Source organism: Lithobates pipiens, unplaced genomic scaffold (assembly GCF_037356315.1).
Source record: "Lithobates pipiens isolate NorthernLeopardFrog02 unplaced genomic scaffold, aLitPip1_a1.2 Scaffold_19, whole genome shotgun sequence".
Taxonomy (NCBI): Eukaryota; Metazoa; Chordata; class Amphibia; order Anura; family Ranidae; genus Lithobates; species Lithobates pipiens.
This window is the reverse complement of record NW_027507764.1, coordinates 75,706,499-75,725,023: the sequence shown is the minus strand read 5'-3', so window position 1 is coordinate 75,725,023 and position 18,525 is coordinate 75,706,499. Positions and strand designations below refer to the sequence as shown.

The 18,525-nt window shown below is 41.9% G+C and overlaps 1 protein-coding gene across 3 annotated transcripts in view; it reads right to left on the bottom strand.

Moving 5' to 3' along the window:
• The window catches only part of MALRD1 (MAM and LDL receptor class A domain containing 1), a 696,170-nt gene that overhangs the window by 426,211 nt on the left and 251,434 nt on the right, over positions 1 to 18,525 (bottom strand). For all 3 annotated transcript variants that reach the window (XM_077490931.1, XM_077490932.1, XM_077490933.1), the window contains 3 exons: positions 16,244 to 16,349; positions 10,328 to 10,695; positions 7,695 to 8,116 (listed from right to left, as the gene is read on the bottom strand). In XM_077490931.1, the coding sequence (XP_077347057.1) occupies positions 7,695 to 8,116; positions 10,328 to 10,695; positions 16,244 to 16,349 (896 nt within the window). The remainder of the gene's footprint in view (positions 1 to 7,694; positions 8,117 to 10,327; positions 10,696 to 16,243; positions 16,350 to 18,525) is intronic.

Genomic DNA, 18,525 nt, shown 5'->3' with positions numbered 1-18,525 from the left:
GGCAGGTCAGACAAGCATCATCAGGAACAGCTGGTAAATGTGGAGAGAGAAGAGCTGGCAATTAGCCGACAGCTGAGTGGCCAGCCCAGAGAAGGAAGGGCTAAGCCAGCCCTGACAAACATGTAGGGAAACTAAACTTGAAAAAAACTCGTAGGATACCTGGATCTTTCAGCCAGCTTGGCAATATCCATGATCCGGATTCTCTTGGGTACTTCAGCCCTTCCAGGCTCTTACTAAGAAACCAACCCGTACGTGGTCTTCTTCTGAAGAGTCCTCCCCTGGAATGCTTGAAGTCACTGGGTCTCTCCCAAACCGCAGACGGCACCCAACCACCTTAGAATCCTCCTTTAGATTCCTTGCCTCGGGCTAGCCAGCCCAGAGACATCAAAATCGTATGGATCCGCACCCAGCAGGTGACAATTTCTTGGAAAAGTAGCCACACGGATGCATAGTGCTCTCAGTGTTAGGACGTTGAGACAGAAGGGTTCCAACTCCAGTCTCAGAAGAATCAACTTCTAGGATAAAAGGCAACGTAGAATCAGGATGTGCCAACACAGGAGCAGAAACAAAGGCAGCCTTGAGAGTCTCAAAGGTCTTAATGGACTCCGGAGACAACTCTGTGGGTTACCGTCCTTTCTTCTCATATCAGTCAGAGGCTTAACCAGAGATGAGACCTTGAGGCGGTCAAATAACTCTGTAATCAATGGAATTGGGTAGGCATTCTTAATCGTGACACGATTGAGACCCCTATAATCTAAGGTCTCAGTTCACTGCTCTTCTTTTTCACAAAGAAGAAACCAGCACCAGCAGGAGATGAGGATTTGCGGATGAAACCTCAAGAAAGTGCGTCAGCAACATACTCCTCCATGTCCTTATCCTCCAAGACCGACAAAGGGTAAACCCGGCCATGAGGGGGTATGGCACCAGGTTGAAGGTCAATTGCGCAATCATATGACCAGTGTGGAGGCAAACTACCGGTTTGACCTTTATCAAAGACATCGCTAAAATCACAGTACTCCTCTGGCAGGGAGGGGAGTGAAGAGGTGCACAGGACCTTGGATAACTTCAGGAAGCATGTCTCACTGCATTGTGGTGACCAGGAGAGAACCTCAGCATGGAGCCAATCAAAAGAGGGTGTCAGGAAGATCATGCCAGCAGGAATCAGTCTGGACCTTCCGCCGTGTGTTCGCTCCTGCGCTCCTGTGCTCATGCGCGCGGGTGCGGGTGCGGGTGCGCGTGCGCGCTTGTGTGCACCTGTTGGTGCCAGGTGGGCTATTTAACTCAGTCTGTCACATCCAGTTCTTGCTGTCTGATCTACAGCGTGCGAGTATCCTGATTCTGAGAACCTGCCTTCTGTGACTTGTTTGACCCGGCTTGTCTACCTACCACTCCTGCTATCCGCCTGCACCTGATCCCGGCCTGTCTGACTTCCCCTCTGCTTTATCCTTCGGTACTTCTGCTGCCTGCCTGTTTATCGACTCGGCTTGTCTGACTATCTACCTGCTTGATCCTTGGTACCTTCGCTGACCGCCTGACCTCTGACCCGGCTTGTCTGACTGCTCTGCTGCCAGCATCCTGTTCCTGGTGCCCGTCTGCTGCCTTACCTCCAGTTGTGGTTCCAGCTCTTACCTGAAGTCCTGCTTCTGCCTGAGTTCTTGCATCTGTGTTCCAGGTCCAGCTACCCACCTGCTGCTCTGCTCCAGCTTGCTGCACCTGCCTGCTGATCCTGTTCCTTCCTAGTCCCAGCAGTCTCCTGATCCAGCCTGGGGTCCTGCTACAAGTTCTTCCTGGGCTCCAGACCCCTCTGCTGCTGTTGATCCTGCCAGGCACTCGTGCCACTCCAGATTCTTGTGCTACCTGTATACTCTACCAGGGCCCTCGAGTCGGAGCCGCAAGAGAGGTCTCTTCCTGCAGGTCGGGGTCTACCACCAGGTACGTGACAGAGGGGTTGTGCCTCTGTAACCAAGCATAACCAATAACCAGCGGAAACCTGGATGAGGAAATAACTTGGAATTGGATTATCGCATGGTGAAGAGCCCCTACAGCCATGGACAACGGAACCGTCTCATGAGTCACATGGGCAGGCTGTAAAGGTCTCCCATCAAGAGCCTTAATGGCATATAGAGTGTCACGCAGCTGCAGCGGAATCGAGTGCTGCGAAACAAATGCAGCATCAACGAACAGGCTTGCAGCCCCAGAGTCGATTAGAGCCTGTATCTCGATGTACGACTCAGCCCAAGAAAGGGTGACCAAAACCAGGGGCTTATCCTTCTGGATAACTGGATGAAACAACACCACCTAAGGTCTGTCCATAACAGGACCTCAAGGTTCGGGCGTTCACTGGACGGGTAGGACAAGACTTCAAAAAGTGACCTGCCTGGCCACAATAAAGGCACAATCTCTCCCTCCTCCTAAAGGCTCTCTCATCCGCAGAGAGACGCGTGAAGCCCACGTGCATGGGTTCATCTTCACTGACCAACTCGGTACCAGGAGGCATGGGAGGTGAGGGAGGCATGGGTGGTACTACAAAGCTCGGAGGCAAACGTAGAGGAGGCTTCCGCAAGCGCTCCCTAAGAGAAAGTCTTTCTAGAGTCTGGAGTCAATGAGGATGGCAAACGAGATCAAGCTCTCCAGCTCAGTGGGTATATCTCGGGCTGCTATCTCATCCTTGATGGAATCTGAGAGACCATGTGAAAAAGCAACCACAGGGGCCTCTTTGTTCCAAGCAACCTTGCTGTCAGAGTACGGAATTCAATGGCGTAGTCGGCAACAGTTCTCGTACTCTGATGGACATGAGGCACTTGGCAGCAGAAGCGGAGGTACGCGGGAAAGTCAAATACCCTTTTAAAGGAGGCCACAAACTGAGGGTAACTCAAGACAACAGGTTTTTGCGTCTCCCATAGAGGGTTAGCCCAGGCCAAGGCTCTCTCAGAAAGCAAAGATATCACGAAACCTACTTTGCTTCTGTCCGTAGGAAATGCCTGGGGCAGCATCACAAAGTATATCTCAACCTGATTGAGAAACCCTCTGCATTGAACTGGATCGCCCCCAAATCACTGGGGAAGCGGAGCAGAACCAGACATACCTCTTATAGAGATAATACTCAAGGCGGATGCCTGCACAGAGACTGGCGCAGCAGCAGGGACTCAGGTTGTACTGGAGCAGCCACCGCGGGGGATTCCAGGTGAGCCTTGCGATTCAGGAGCGTTTGTAATGCCATGGCATGATCCATGCGGTGGTCTTGCTCATCCAATCTGGAAAAAATATTACCAACAAGTGGATTGACTATCTTCTGAATTCATGGCCTTCGCCTACTGTCAGAAACCATGAATCAGACTGAGACAGAAGTACAATTAAATCACACTTGTTTATTAATAAATATAAAAAGGTAAATAGAAAAAGTGTAGTCAAGCATAGCCAGAGTCCAGTAACCAGATCGGGTAGTCAGCCAGGCCAGAAGTCAAGGATCCAAGTAGAGCAACAGCAAGCAGGATAAGGAGCCAGAAGAGATGTCAGCAAGCCAGTCTTTAAACAAACCGCAGGAGATGGTTTCTAGTGATGTGACCAAGGCGAAGGCAGAGGCGAAGTGAGCTGGAAGGCTTTAAGTAGGCAGGTCAGACGAGCATCATCAGGAACAGCTGGTAAATGTGGAGAGAGAAGAGCTGGCAATTAGCCGACAGCTGAGTGGCCAGCTCAGAGAAGGAAGGGCTAAGCCAGCCCTGACAAACATGTAAGGAAACTAAACTTGAAAAAAACTCATAGGATACCTGGATCTTTCAGCCAGCTTGGCAATATCCATGATCCGGATTCTCTTGGGTACTTCAGCCCTTCCAGGCTCTTACTAAGAAACCAACCCGTATGTGGTCTTCTTTTGAAGAGTCCTCCCCTGGAATGCTTGAAGTCACTGGGTCTCTCCCAAACCGCAGACGGCACCCAACCACCTCAGAATCCTACTTTAGATTCCTTGCCTGGGGCTAGCCAGCCCCAAGACATCAAAATCGTATGGATCTGCACCCCAGGCCATAGCCTTCCTGGGGGCTGGTCAGGAGGACCAGGACCATGAAGTCAGCACATCATTCTGGACCGGAATCCCGAACCACGTGACGTCTGCATCCTAAATACCATCTCCCAGAAAGCACAGCGAGAGCGCCCCTCCCCCTGGGCGGGCTCTGAGAGAGAGTAACTTAAGCACCTAACCAGACCATAGTTCCATGCCTGCCAGAAAAGACAGTGCCCCCCTGTGGCCAGGCTGAACATCTCACAGTCCAGTCAGACTGATGCCAAAGTCTAAATTTAGACAATTGTACCCAAACCAAACTGCAGTTCAGGCATAACTTTAACTTTGAAAACCGCATAGCGTATGCTCTTCAGGAGCCGTCGCTACATACAGATCGATGCAGGAAACCAAGGTCTTGCAAGTAAAAATATGCCATCATTAGAAAAGAGTGCTTAGCTGTGAAGTGTTTTTTTTATTCCTTAAATACTAGCTGTTGGGTAGAATTTTTGATCTGATAACTAATAACACACAGTTAAAATGTATGGCCCAAAACAAAGAGATCAGCAGGAGATTTAAGCTATGCAGTAAGGCCCCTTTCACACGGAGAGCGGATCCGTTGGACGGACTCCGCTAGCTCAGTGAGGGATCGCTCCATTGATCACCGATGAGCAGGCAGATGACAGGTGCGTCTCCGCTCACTGTGTAGAGATGGACCTGTCAGGGCCCCACTGTCCTCTATGGGGAGATTGGATAATGTCCGTTTTCATCAGACCTGCTGGACGTAAAGCCAACCGTCTGTTTTCAGTGGATCCTGTCCGATCAGAAGGCACGTGGTGTCAGCGGACACATATCCGCCGATATCCACCTGCCCATAGAAGTCAATGGGGTGGCCTGCTCAGATCAGAAAAATGGACAGGTGGATCTGATTGGGCCGATCATGTGAAAGGGGCCTGAGGCATCACCCTGATGTCAAGATTTGGGTTGTTAAGCTACAGATGCCTTGTCCTGGTTTTACTTATGCCCTGCCCCAAGGTTAAAACAAGAAGGGGGTATGTGACAGTATGCCAATAAAAACTTCTGGTTGTATTCAGGATGGGACTTACGTATGTTTCAGTCCTGACAGTTTTCAGAATAATTTTCTTTTTTTTATGTGGGGGAGGTTGTTTTGGCTGGCTAATTAGACAATAAGCCCAGTTGAAGCAAGTCTGGTAGTTTTGGGTTCTATAAAAACTCCCCAGCCTGCCCTGGGATTTTTCTGAACCCTGGAATCAGTTTCTGAGCATGTCAGGCTGGGTAGCACTCAACTACTAATGTGGTGTAATACAACTCATGTTCGGTGAACCACAGCTAAGGGCTTAATATGTAGAGAATTAGTCACATGGGCAGCTGTAGGTTTCTCCGGGTCTGTTAGCAAGGAACCCTATATGTTACTTTGAACTCATCAAGGGAATATCGCCCACCCCACTCCTGAGAGAATCCCTCACATTACCCATCCTGCCAAGCATGCTAACATAGGATTTGGCCCCTTTAAATCTCAACTCAAGACAAACAGATAAATACACAGATGAAATACAAATTGTATAAGGCAGGTATTTAGCTGCCAAAAGATTTACAGTTCTGTCTATCCAGAACAAAGCTCTGCAACAGAGCACAGCTCTGTTTGGCAAGTCAGGAGATCCGATATTTTACATTAGGATGTATTTGAATCAACAATATTTATCACAAAATATGTTGGGTGCAATTAATTTCACCAAGAGCAGCAACAAGGCTTCAGAAATTACAGTGGAGCTATATAATTCATAGTACATACAATACATTTAATGTTCAGGTTTTACCCATGACCTTTGTAATACATTTCATTCTGATAAATTAAATAAGTAAGAGAGTTTAACACATAATTCACAAAAAAAGAAGATTGATAATGCAAAACGATAATAACAAACAAAGAAAATGTATGGCAAAAATAAATATTGAAGGCTAAATAAATTTTAGCTTGCCTGTAAACATAGTTTTAAGAGTGCAAATAACAGAAGGGGTTTTAGTGTAAGGCTTTCCAACTGTATGTCTGAGAAAAATAAATAAAAAACAGTACGTGTATACAATACAATACACATTTCTGCATGTTTTATCCCTTTAAATACGCTGCACGAGAAGTTCTGCATCAAATCAGCATCGTGGCTGATGTATACCACCAAACGTTGTTTCTAATGCCTGCTGACAGTCAATACTGAATTGATACCTGATGCCTCCTTTGTAGTTTTGGCTCCTGTGAACTCAGAGGGAGGTGCTGGGAGTAGTGCAGAGAGTGGGAAGTAAAGAAGGAGAGGACTTCCAATGGCAGCACTGATCATAGACTGTGAGAGGGAGCATGGAGCTTCAGTACATAGATGGATAAGGAGGTGAGATGAGCCTGAGTAAGGCAGCAGCATGATGCATAGTGCAGAAGGGGGGGACGGAGCATTGAGTGTATAAGCCAGCAGTGTGATCCAGGGGGAGAGGGGCAGAGAGCCAGAGCATTGTGTGCATAAGGCATGTAAAATTCATGTTAGTGGTCTGCGGGATTCAAAACTGTGAGGTTAGTGGTCCTGTGAGGTCCGAAAGATTGGCGACCACTGGTCTGATACACGCTCTGCTTGTTGGCTGAATAGTGCCTGCATCCTCTCAGATGCAGCCACTGTTCAGGTATTCTGACAGACACTAGCTGTGGTTGTCAGAAACCAATGGCCTCAACAGGAGATTCCTCCATTCATGCTTTATTTAGCCCACAGGTTAAATGAAAATATTCTAAGTGTGTACTCAGCTCAACTGGTACAAACTTGGGTCAACTTGCCTGTATATTTTTTTCTGTAACCTCCAAACTGATATTTATGTATTTTAATCTATATGAAGGTTAAACTACCTGATAGCTCTATAGGGAACCCAGTATGATTTCTGTTCTTCACTTTTCAGGTCTTGATAAGGACTGCAAGATAAGTATAAAGGGCACCTGGTAGTACTCCTGTCCTGGTATAGGAGGAGTTGGACAGAGCTGGAAGTGATATGAATGCTATCTCCTTTCAAATAGAGAGATATAGTTACAGGATCAGTTCCCCTACCAGATTGCAAGTGACCTATAAGGCAATACAGTGGGGTTTTGGAGTTCTAATGCATTTTACAGGCAATAATATACCATGCTGATAATGGCTTTAGACTTTGTAGAATTGGTTTATTGATCTGTGGATGCCATGAGAAGGATTTTCAAAAATCCACTCATCTCTACCAACATTCCAAATCCCAAGGGTCCAAAAACTGACATTTGGAAGGTAGCTGTAAAGTGAGGTGGGATTGTTGGGTCAAGTATTTGTTACTCATCTTTTGAAAGCAATGAACATTATTTAAAGTAAAAAAAAGTATGCAGCTTAGGACTTCTGACCTCATTCTGACTTTAATCTGTGTTGTCATCATTTCACATCACTGATTTAGAATGAATTGCAACAGAAGAAAGTCAGGCAACTAGCATTTTTAGAAAGATGTTAACAAAAGAACCCTCCATATTCTCTCCATAAAGGTTCCTCCTTTATACTGACAGCTGCCTTATTGAGATACATGTTTATTCACTGTTAGAATTATGGCTTTTTTTCAGATTTTCAAACTACACTACAGCTGTGCTTACAACATATGTAACATGATTATTAAAAGGAAAAATACAAAATATTACCTGGAATGGATAAGTACTGTTGATGTACAGGACTTTCTTTAACCATCTGTTGCCTTTATTTCCGAATGCCTGCCACAACAACTGGCCCCTGGTGTTCCTCATGGTTCGCTTGTAGATTGCCAAGGAATAGATCTGGCTTCCAAACATATGGTAATGAAAGCGGAAGATGCAGGTTTTATTATCGTTGTTGATGGTGGCATCTATTTCAGGGCTTAGTAGGATAGCTTGGTTCCTGTACATTTGAGGCTCCGAGGTCTCAATGTAGAGGTAATGCCCTCGAACTGTGCCCAAAGTATGGTCCTTCATAGGTCCCGTGTCTAAAGTCGGAGTCTGGCCTTGGTGTCTTGTCCAGTCAAAGTCATCTTCTGTTTCTTGTGCCCAGTTACATAATCCATCTTCAAAGTCACATTGTAATTCAGAGGCTGAAAGGAAGTAAGGGTTAAAGACGTTGAAGAGGAACTCCAGTAGAAAAGTTTTTACTTGTTTTTGAGAGACATTAAATTTGGTTATAAACTTTTAGGCTTGAAGGACTTTATCTATCAGGTTTCCCCGCACTTTATGTGTTCCAGGACCATTGTTCCGAGAACAGAAAATGAGGGGAATTTCCCCAATGGGGATACAAGCAATAGTTAAAGTGGCACTATGGGCAAAATCAAAAATTACATCTGTGATGCAGTCTTTTGCTACCAAGACAGCTATCCCTCCTACAGAACTCCAGTTTTGCTACTTGTTGATTGTGCCAGTAGATACATTTTTCCCACTTATTTTAACATGATGACAACACTTCATTCTGCACTGAAATTTCATGGCAGCATTGTCACCCTGTGGATAAAGCAGACTTAGGTGAATTGACTAACTACATAACTCCTGGCAAGCAGCTAAACATACAGTTGAAACAAATACTAGTCACATTAAACTTGACTTCATCTGTAATAGTAAAGAGTCATTATGTTGATTCTTTGCCATTGCTCTGCCTTTAGCCTAATATTTGGGCTACTTATGAATTTAACCACCATAGTTGGGCTGACTGTGAGTTCTATAATAACACCTATTATCATTGTATTCAATCCCTGTCTCCCTGTGGAGCCACTTATATCCAAGGCCCAGACATATTCAACTGTAAAATGCCAGAACCTTGATTGATCACTAAGGCTCAGGCATTTTACAGCTGAATGCCAGCAGTTGGAGCCTGGTTTTCGAAAGGTGGACCAGTTTCAATCTGAAAATCCATGTGGCCCCATGGGGATAGGTGATGTTTGAAGACTAAAGCTGGCCGTACACCAGTAGAATTTCATTAGAAAAAAAAATTCGGAATATTTTTTTCTAATATTTAATGGGATCGTTTTTAAATATAGTGTAGAGGTGAATTGAAGGAGAATAATGGAAAACGTTTCTCAAACAAAGACAATTCTAAGTGTGAATGTGTTTTTTGTTAATAATATAATACTTATTATAATAATACTTATTGCAACCTGTATTTACATCCCACACCCAAACTTTGAATTTGAAATATTGACATGGTAACTGAGCAAGAATTTTTTGGGGGTTTTCATACAAAAATAGTTGATTCCATAATGGTACTAGCAAATCCTTAGACAAATTATTTTTCTGAATTTGTTTGCGAATGTTTGAAATTAAATTCTAACATTAAAGTTTAAAATGGGTTTTTGTTGACAACTTGCACAGTGCCTGGACTCGAGCAGTTGTAACCTTTCAGGACAGGAAAGGTTCACTTTAAATGCAAAACTGTTAATACCGTATTTGACTGGAGTTCACTTCAATATAACTTTATATAAGCAAGCCTCTCTGGTCCTGCCATAATATATGTATACTTAACAGCCCGGTGCTTTTAAGTTATTACAATTTCCGTGTTGGGAACACAATCATCTATCTCCGTAAGAACATCAAAGACAGACTCTATATTCTCTTAACCAAAGATCTGAACACACTTAGATTCATCAGCATGTTTATCAAAGGGATATACCCATGATAATGTGAGAAAAGAGATATGGGAAATTACACCGAGGAGCCATTTTAAGGGGCCAGTTTTTAAACATAAAATAAAATTACTAGCTAACAGAGAAAAAACTGTTTTCATGTAAATATTAATTTGTCAGAGACATCTGCTACATGAGCTGTTTATTAATATACACACATTCTAAGCAGGAGATAAGAATGGAGTGATTAAAATACAGGGACATAATGAATGAGTCTAAAGGGTTTTGGCCCCAAGGAATTCTTTCATTTACAGTCAACTTATCTCTTAATGAGAAAAGTCTTTTGTTTTTTTGTTTTTAATATGCATATGAATATGATCAGCTTGATGTACATAATGTCCTAAAATCAAGTTTCTAAGTATAGATTTAAATATACAGTATTTGTTTACAGGTGCAGTCATATCGGCTAATTATTGGGCATAGCACAGGTTCATAAATCTAATAAAAAACAATGCAGCGCTATAATATAAACACCCAGTGTCCATTAAACTAGATATACAGGTTTATCAGAAACAGGAGCAACAGACTGAAATTCAAATTAAGGTAAATCGGTTGGACATTCTTGACTTTTATAATGTTCCAATATTAATGTTTTGATGATAGCTCAATATAAATGATCATTGCGATAACACTTACTGCAATTACTCTCATCAGACATATCTCCGCAATCATCAATCAGGTCACACACCAGTAGACTGCTGATACAAGCCCTGGTATCTTTACACCAGAATTGGTCGGGCCCTTTGCAGCTGGATGCAGGAGGGGGCAGAGAACAGTTCTCAAACACAATGTCATCAATAGCGGATACACCTTCGTATACCCCCATAATGATTTTATGCACTGATATCTGAAAAGGGTGAGACAGGCGATCAAGCTGGATAAATCCTTTCCACCACTGATTTCCCTGGCTGTAGTAAGTTTTCCACAACACAGTGTGGGAATTGTCATCATTGATATGGAGGACAAACTCTGTCGCTCCCACATCTTGTCCATAGTTATAATACCTGAAACGAAATAAGTACATTTCACTGTGAGCGGAGCAAGTCTGATATTTATTGATTACCAGTGCTTTATTTAAAGTATCAGTTCACCTTTAAAAAAACAAAAAAAACAAATGCACATAATTTTTCAGGTAAAAACATTTTTAGCAGCCTGTGTAAAGCATTGCATCAGGCTTCAGCAGACTCTTGGCATAGCTGGTATGGGCAGGCAGTTATCTGAGAGCAGAAAGATCAATGGACTATGAGGAATAGACATGTGCAATTCGTTTTGTTCCAAATTCGTTTTTTTAACTCATTTTCAACACATTTGTTAATTCAGAAACATCTGAATTAGTGAAGACCTGTTTAACAAATTTTTCTGAATATTCATAAATTAGAATATTTGAAAATTCGAAAAATTAGTAAATTCGAAAATTTGAAAATCTGAAAAAACTAACTATTAAATTATAGGTATTGGAATTTCCTTTCAAATTTGGCTGTTAGTGAACGTAACGAATACAAATGTATCTGAAGTTACGAATTATCCGAAATAAAGAATGCCGTATTTAAACGGATGGAACGTAATGAATAATAATAAATAACAATAATAATAAAAACTTTTTATTATTATTATTTATTATTAATTCATTCCCTTCTATTTGTTAAGATGCAACATTCGTTATTTCGGATATTTCGTAACTTCGAATAAATTTGTTACGTTCAATAACAGCCAAATTGTAAAGGAAATACCAATACCTTTAATTTATAGTTAGTTAGTTATTAGTTAGTTCGTTATTCTTTTGAATTTTAGTATTTTATTGCTTTAGAATTTTTGGATTTGCTTTCTTATTTTAGGATTTTCGAATTTACGAATTTATGAAATTACGAATTTTCAAATTTGCAAATTGACGCATTTTTGAATTTATGAATTTACGAATTTATGAAATTACAAATTTTCAAATTTGCGAATTTACGCATTTTTGAATTTATGAATTTACGCATTCTCAAATTTACGAATTTACGCATTCTCAAATTTACGAATTGCGATCATAAAGAATGACCCAAAAAACAAAACAAAAACCAAAACAAAAACAAATTCTTTGGCAGACTACATGTCTAATGAGGATGCTCACCAGTGCCCTCACAGCTCATTGAAAACTACAAGCCGTCAGCCGCAATGGCTGACTTTACTTGTAGGCATTTATTCACAGAAAACGGTGAATGAAAAAGGGTCAAACACAGAAAAATCTTATTTGAGTTTTTGGTTGATGCTGAAGAGTTAAGCCACCTAAAATGTGCTTCTCTTTTATCTCCATATTGTCTGTTGTAAGATCTCTGTGCTGAGTTCCCTGGTCTACACAAGTAAATCCTATAATGTGTACATGATGTGTATTCTTTTATGACCGCCAGCTCAGTCTAATGCCCTGTACACACGATCGGACATTCCGACAACAAAATCCATCAGATTTTTTCTGACGGATGTTGGCTCAAACTTGTCTTGCATACACACGGTCACACAAAGTTGGTTGGAAATTCGGAACGTCAAGAACGAGGTGACGGACAACACGTACGACGAGTGGAGAAAAATGAATTTCAATAGCCAGTGCTACTCTTCTGCTTGATTCTGAGCATGCGTGGCACTTTGTGCATCAGAATTTTTCTACACAGGATCGGAATTTACGTGAACGGATTTTGTTGTAGGAAAATTTTAGAGCCAGCTCTCAAACTTTTTGTGTCGGAAATTCCGATGCAAAAAGTCAGATTGAGCCTACACATGGTCGGAATTTCCGACAACAAGCCCCAATCGCTCAATTTCCGTTGGAAAGTCCGACCATGTGTACAGGGCATTATAGCCATAATGCAGTCATTTTTCTGAAATCAGGAAAATACCACATTATGGCCACTAGATAAATGTGATGATCATAGGAAATGCAGATTACTGGGATTATTTGGAACGGCTGCCCCAATGCTTAGGCAATTTTTTTTTTAAATAAGCTCCAAAGTTGTCTGGAAACACCCAAGTTTTCCAGACAGACAAGAATAGAGTTGGTTACTATAGCAGGAAGATCTCATTATTGGAGCTTCCAAAACACGTAAGAAGCTGCAGACTGACCCTGTCTGACAGCCTCCTACTATAATTAAAAAAATCATTACCTGGGTCAAATTAAACCCAACATTTTTTTTAAAGGGGTTGTAAAGGTAAATTTTTTATTTTCTACATAGGTTCCTCTAAGCTAGTGCATTGTTGGTTCACTTACCTTTTCCTTTGATTTCCCTTCTAAACGTTTTTTTGCTTTGTCTGAATATCTCACTTCCCGTTTCTCCTCAGTAAACTTCTCACCATCATCCGAGCTGGTGGTTAGTCAGCCAGAACAGCTTACTGAACAGCTTACTGGGGAGGAACAGGAAGTGAGAAATTCAGACAAAGAAAACAAAGAAAAAAAAACATTTAGAAGGGAAATCGAAGGAAAAGATAAGTGAACCAACAATGCCCTAGCTTAAAGGAACCTATGTAGAAAATAAAAAATTTACCTTTACAACCCCTTTAAGGATGTAATATATTGCAGCTTGCTAATCCTCAAAATGTGATGGCTACATTATTTTTTGGGCTTTTTCCCTTTCATTTCACATAGTGATCTAGCCAGTAAGTCTGTTATTTTTCAACTTCCTTTAGCAGACCAAGCTGTCCAGCAAAAGTGACAGACAACATATTTAACACTGTCTCTGGTGCTGAAAGTGGTCAACTTTTATTAATTTATGTAAAACTTTTATTTCAAAGAAAAACGTAAAAAGTGGTTGCTGTGACTGCTTATCTATTTTTTTATAGTGCATCTAACACTACCCTCTCCACCAATTGACAATGCTGCTGTCAAAGTGTGACTTAATTGCTCCTCCATAGAGTAGAGCCACCCCAGGACATGATGTGTTACCTGCACAGGTCACTAGGTGAAAATATTGCAAAATATACTAAACAAAAGAAAGCCATAACATTATGACATCCCACCATAACTTATCGAGGAATGGACTCCATTAGACCTTTGAAGATATGCTGTGGTATCTGGCACCAAGTCATCTGTAGCAGATCCTTTAAGTCCTGTAAATTGTGAGGTGGGGACTCCATGGATTAGACTTTTTTTTCCAGCACATCCCACAGATGCTCAATTGGATTGAGGTCTGGAGAATGTGGAGGCCAAATCAAGATCTCAAACTTGATGTTGTGTTCCTCAAACCATTCTTGAATTCATCAGATCAGGCCACGTCTTAGGTTGCTCTGTGGTCCAGTTCTGATACTCTTGTGCCCATTATAATTGCTTTTGTCAGTAGAAAAGAGTCAGCAAGGGCACCCTGACTGGTCTGTGGCTCTGCAGCCTCATACATAACAAACTATTTCCGTAATTTGAGCTACAGAGCTCTTCTATTTGATTGGACTACATGAGCCCGCCTTTGCTCCCCATGTGCATCAATGAGGCTTGGCCGACCATGACCCTGTTGCTGGTTCACCAATTTTCCTTCCTTGGACAATTTTTGGTAGGGCCTGACCACTGTAGACCAGAAACACCCACAAGAGCTGCAGTTTTGGAGATACTATGACACATTCATCTAGCCATTACAATTTGGCTTTTGTCAAAGTCGCTTACGGGTAGGTGCAGCGTGGTGTGGTGGCAGGGAACACTTGGAGTCCAGATGCAGAAAACAGAACTGCATTGAAATTGAAGTTCAGCAACTCACAACAAGCCCCATGGGAAGGCAACCCAACTGGGAGCACTTACAGGATGCAATAGCGATGAGTAGTAGCAGTAGGTCTCAGGGTGCTGACTGCTTCTATCTCGAGGAGAGAATGCAACCTAGCTGGTTTGTACCCAAGTGGGGATGCTGCCAGGAAGGATGGCAAGTCACTGCACTTTTCCAACTTGTATGGAACCTTTCCCTGATGCTAAGCATTGACCCTAACAGACGGCGGACTGGTCCCTACTCTAGCCACATGCGAAATGTGCACCAAGCACCGGAGCCAGAGTCTTAAATAGACTCTGCCGGACCCAAGATGGTCACCAGAGTCACATGGAGTGCCAGAATTCATCATATAGCTGCACCCTATGACCCAAGAAACCATAGAACAATTAAGATCCTCTTGACTTCTTCTCCCTCTGCAATGCTGCCACGTGAGCGCAGAAGCAAGGAGAAAGCAGACTGCACCTGCCTACATGTTCAAATCTTTACTGTCCAACTTTATTACTTTCAACACATCAACGTCAGGGAGAACATGTTTACTTGCTGACTAATATATCCCACCCATTTTCAGGTGCCATTGTAACAAGATATTAATTTTACCTCTGAGTGGTCATAATGTTATGGCTGATCAGTGTGCATTAAACTTTTGTTTTTTGGTTTCGATATGCTTTAAAGAGTAACTTTGTTGATTAAAAAAAAACATTCCCCCTGGTTGATCTATGTACATTGCAGGGATTTTAGCAAACTTTGTTGCAGATTCCTACCTTTTGTTATTCTGAAGAAATAGCTGTTTGTTTATCTGTGTCTATGCCGAGTGAGACCCAATTCATGACATGAATCAAATCACAGCCTATTGCCTGCAATGGCACTGTCCCAATCGGTGCGATGCCTTATTTCCTGCACTACTTTTGGCGAATTTTAGGGCGATTTGAATAGACATCTGCACATGAACCTGCATAGGTGTCTTTCAAATCGCACCCGAACTCGCACTAAAATGCGGGTTTGAAATTGTGCGACTTCAGCTGAACTCGCACGATTTCCAACCCACGCTCAAGGGCTGAATCTATATGGCAGTGGTTTTATCATTATCAATCAGCTGCTGCACCTGCAGGGCTCTAATGAGAAAATTGGTAGGGTCTGCATCCCTTTATATGTGTTTTCCCTTTGGGAATATCACACCAAAAATTACATTTTGCCACAAATCTGATTTAATGCAGACAATCACACAAACAGGAAATTACATTTTCAGGGGGTGTTCATTACACCGTCTGTGTACAGAACGCCTCCTGGTTGCCATATTGCATTTAACGGAACATTATAGCACTGGAGATTGAAAAGGAAAGGTCATTTTTAATAACATTCAATTACAATATGACTAGAGTTGCAATTGTATATGCAATATTATTATTTTTTATTTACTATTTTTTGTCCACAGAAGTAGCGTTACCCTTTAAATAAGTAAACATAGATACGTTAACTATACGATCAAGCATATTATAGCATATTATAAATTATAATAGAAGGGTTTCAATATAACCATTTAAAAATAAAAGATGATATATTTTGTAAATAAAAAGGAAAGACTGTAATGGTAGTTTCGCCGCCCACTAGACTGGTAACACTTTTAGAGATTAAGTAGCGATGTAGGAGAAAATGCAGTTTGAAGATTCTATAAATTACCAATATTTGTGGTTTTACATAGAAATGATCAAATAAAATAATGGAGAATTAAAATAACTCATCCGTCTCTGTGAAATGAGCCTACTGGCTGATAAGAAGCACAGGATGCAAAGCAGAAAATGTGATCATCACATGAATTAAAAAGGATGAAAGTGTTTCTCACCAGAAGGTCAGGGAACAGCCTGCCGCTGCCTGGCTGAACTTCGAGCTCCGTAACTCCGCAATCTGTGAAAAGTTGCTGTTCTTTTTCTGAATAAACATGAAGTGACCTAATACATCAGGACATAAATAAATAAACAGCTATTTAAGACATGTTACATGTAGGGCAGCCAATGTTGTTTTTAATGCCTTTGAAAGCTGTCGGGTAATTGATCATTTTCTACACCGCCATTAAAGTTTTATGCTGTTTATCAAGATACAAGCCTTGAACTGAACTGCGCTGGGTCAAAGCTCTTTTCCAAGTTTCACGTGCAAACTTCCATTAAAGTAGAGCAGAGAAGAAGGCGCGTCTAAATGCAGTAATAAAACACTTTAATGACGAGGAAGGGTTAAAAACACTTACAAGATGGAAGTGAAAAACAGGCATATCAATGAATCCATAACGTTCAGCGGGATGCCTCCTGGGAGTAAGAGAGCTGCAGGTGGAAGTTTCAGCTGACCAGGGGTGGTAAACACTCTCTGATTCAAGATGAAGAGCTGTGCTGTCAGGACCAGCATGGAATCCAGGTAACCGGAAGTGATGTCAGAGTGGGCGGTACATGTTTCGGAGCAGGCCCAGTCACTCCTTCTTCAAACCAAGATTGGTTTGAAGAAGGAGTAACTGGGCCAATATTGGTTTGAAGAAGGGGTGACTGGGCATGCTCTGAAACATGTACCGCCCACTCTGACTTCACTTCCGGTTGCCTGGGTTCCATGCTGGTCCTGACAGCACAGCCGTCCATCTTGGATTAGAGAGACAGTGTTCACCACCACTAGTCAAGTGTAACTTTCACCTGCAGCTGTCTTTATTCTCGGGAGGCATCCCGCTGGATGTTATGGATTCATTGATATGCTTGTTTTTCACTTACATCTTGTAAGTGTTTTTAACCCTTCCTTGTCATTAAAGTGTTTTTTATTACTCCACTTAGAAGCGCCTTCTTCTCTGCTTTGATTTTCCTATAGCGTGTGCTTCCCTCTTTTGAAGTGCTGCTGTGGTGCATTAATCAAATCTCAAGAGCCAGTCATGTACTGTTTGTTAAAGTCTCCTTGTTATCCAGAGTGCCCTATTCTCCACACTCCTTTCATTAAAGTAGCTCTTGGTGGTATTCATGCTGTGATCTTATATTGGTTATCATTCCACCTTGTGCCCGTGCCAGCCTTCAGCTCAAGACACATCGTAAGAACACATTTATTAGAAACTCACTGGGGTTTATTTACTAAAGCTGGAGAGTGCAAAATCAGTCTCACTTCTGCATAGAAATCAATCAGCTTACAGGTTTTATTGCCAAAGCTTATTTGAACAAGCTGAGGTTAGAAGCTGATTGGTTTCTATGCAGAAGTGAGACATATTTTTCACTTTCCAGCTTTAGTAAATAAACCCCTTAGAGAAACAGTCATGAGAAAAATATGTAGACTACGTGCGGTTTCTTTGAAAATCTCAAATGTCTGGCTGTCATGCTGAAGGTGTGGCTTCAATAGTCACTGGCCTTGAGAAAGTATAGAAATAATCTCTAAAGTCAGACTCAGCCAGGAAACTAGTATTTTCAGAAAGAGGCTAGCAAAGACAGTCTCATATAACATGACATAATTGCCCATAAATATCCGAGCATGCGTGTCTTACCACCCTATGACATCTGTTGCCACCCTTAGGCTTCATGTACACTACAGCTCCTAAATTTGAGTATAGGAGCTTTTGACATTTTTTGCCAAAGCTCCTAAACTCAACTTCATAAAAGCCTATGGGTGTTATTTACTAAAGGCAAATCTTCCCCTAAGATCTACAGCGACTGCACTTCCAAGTGCACTTGCAGTGCACTTGGAAGTGCCTATTTTTGCTTTTAGTAAATCAACCCCCATGTGTCCATGTACACATATGGGTTGATTTACTAAAGGAAAATAGACTATACCCCTTGCGAAGTGCAGTTGCTCCAAAGCTTAGTAAATGAGCAGAAGCTCTGCTGACTTCCATCATCGAATCATGAGCAAATGCATTTTTTTTTTTCCTTGCATGTGATTGGGTATTCATTGCAAAGTAACCATTCATCTCATTTACTAAGCTCTGGAGCAAATTTCAGGATAGAAATGTTTTGACCGCCGGCTTTAAAATCACAGCACAATTTTGCCACGATTTTGCAGAATTTTGCATTTTCCCATGGCCAGAGGTCAAATTAGGCTATGTACATGTAGATGAAGCTTTACAAGTGTAATGCTTGCTTTTATGAAGAAAATAAGGGGGAGAAGACAAGC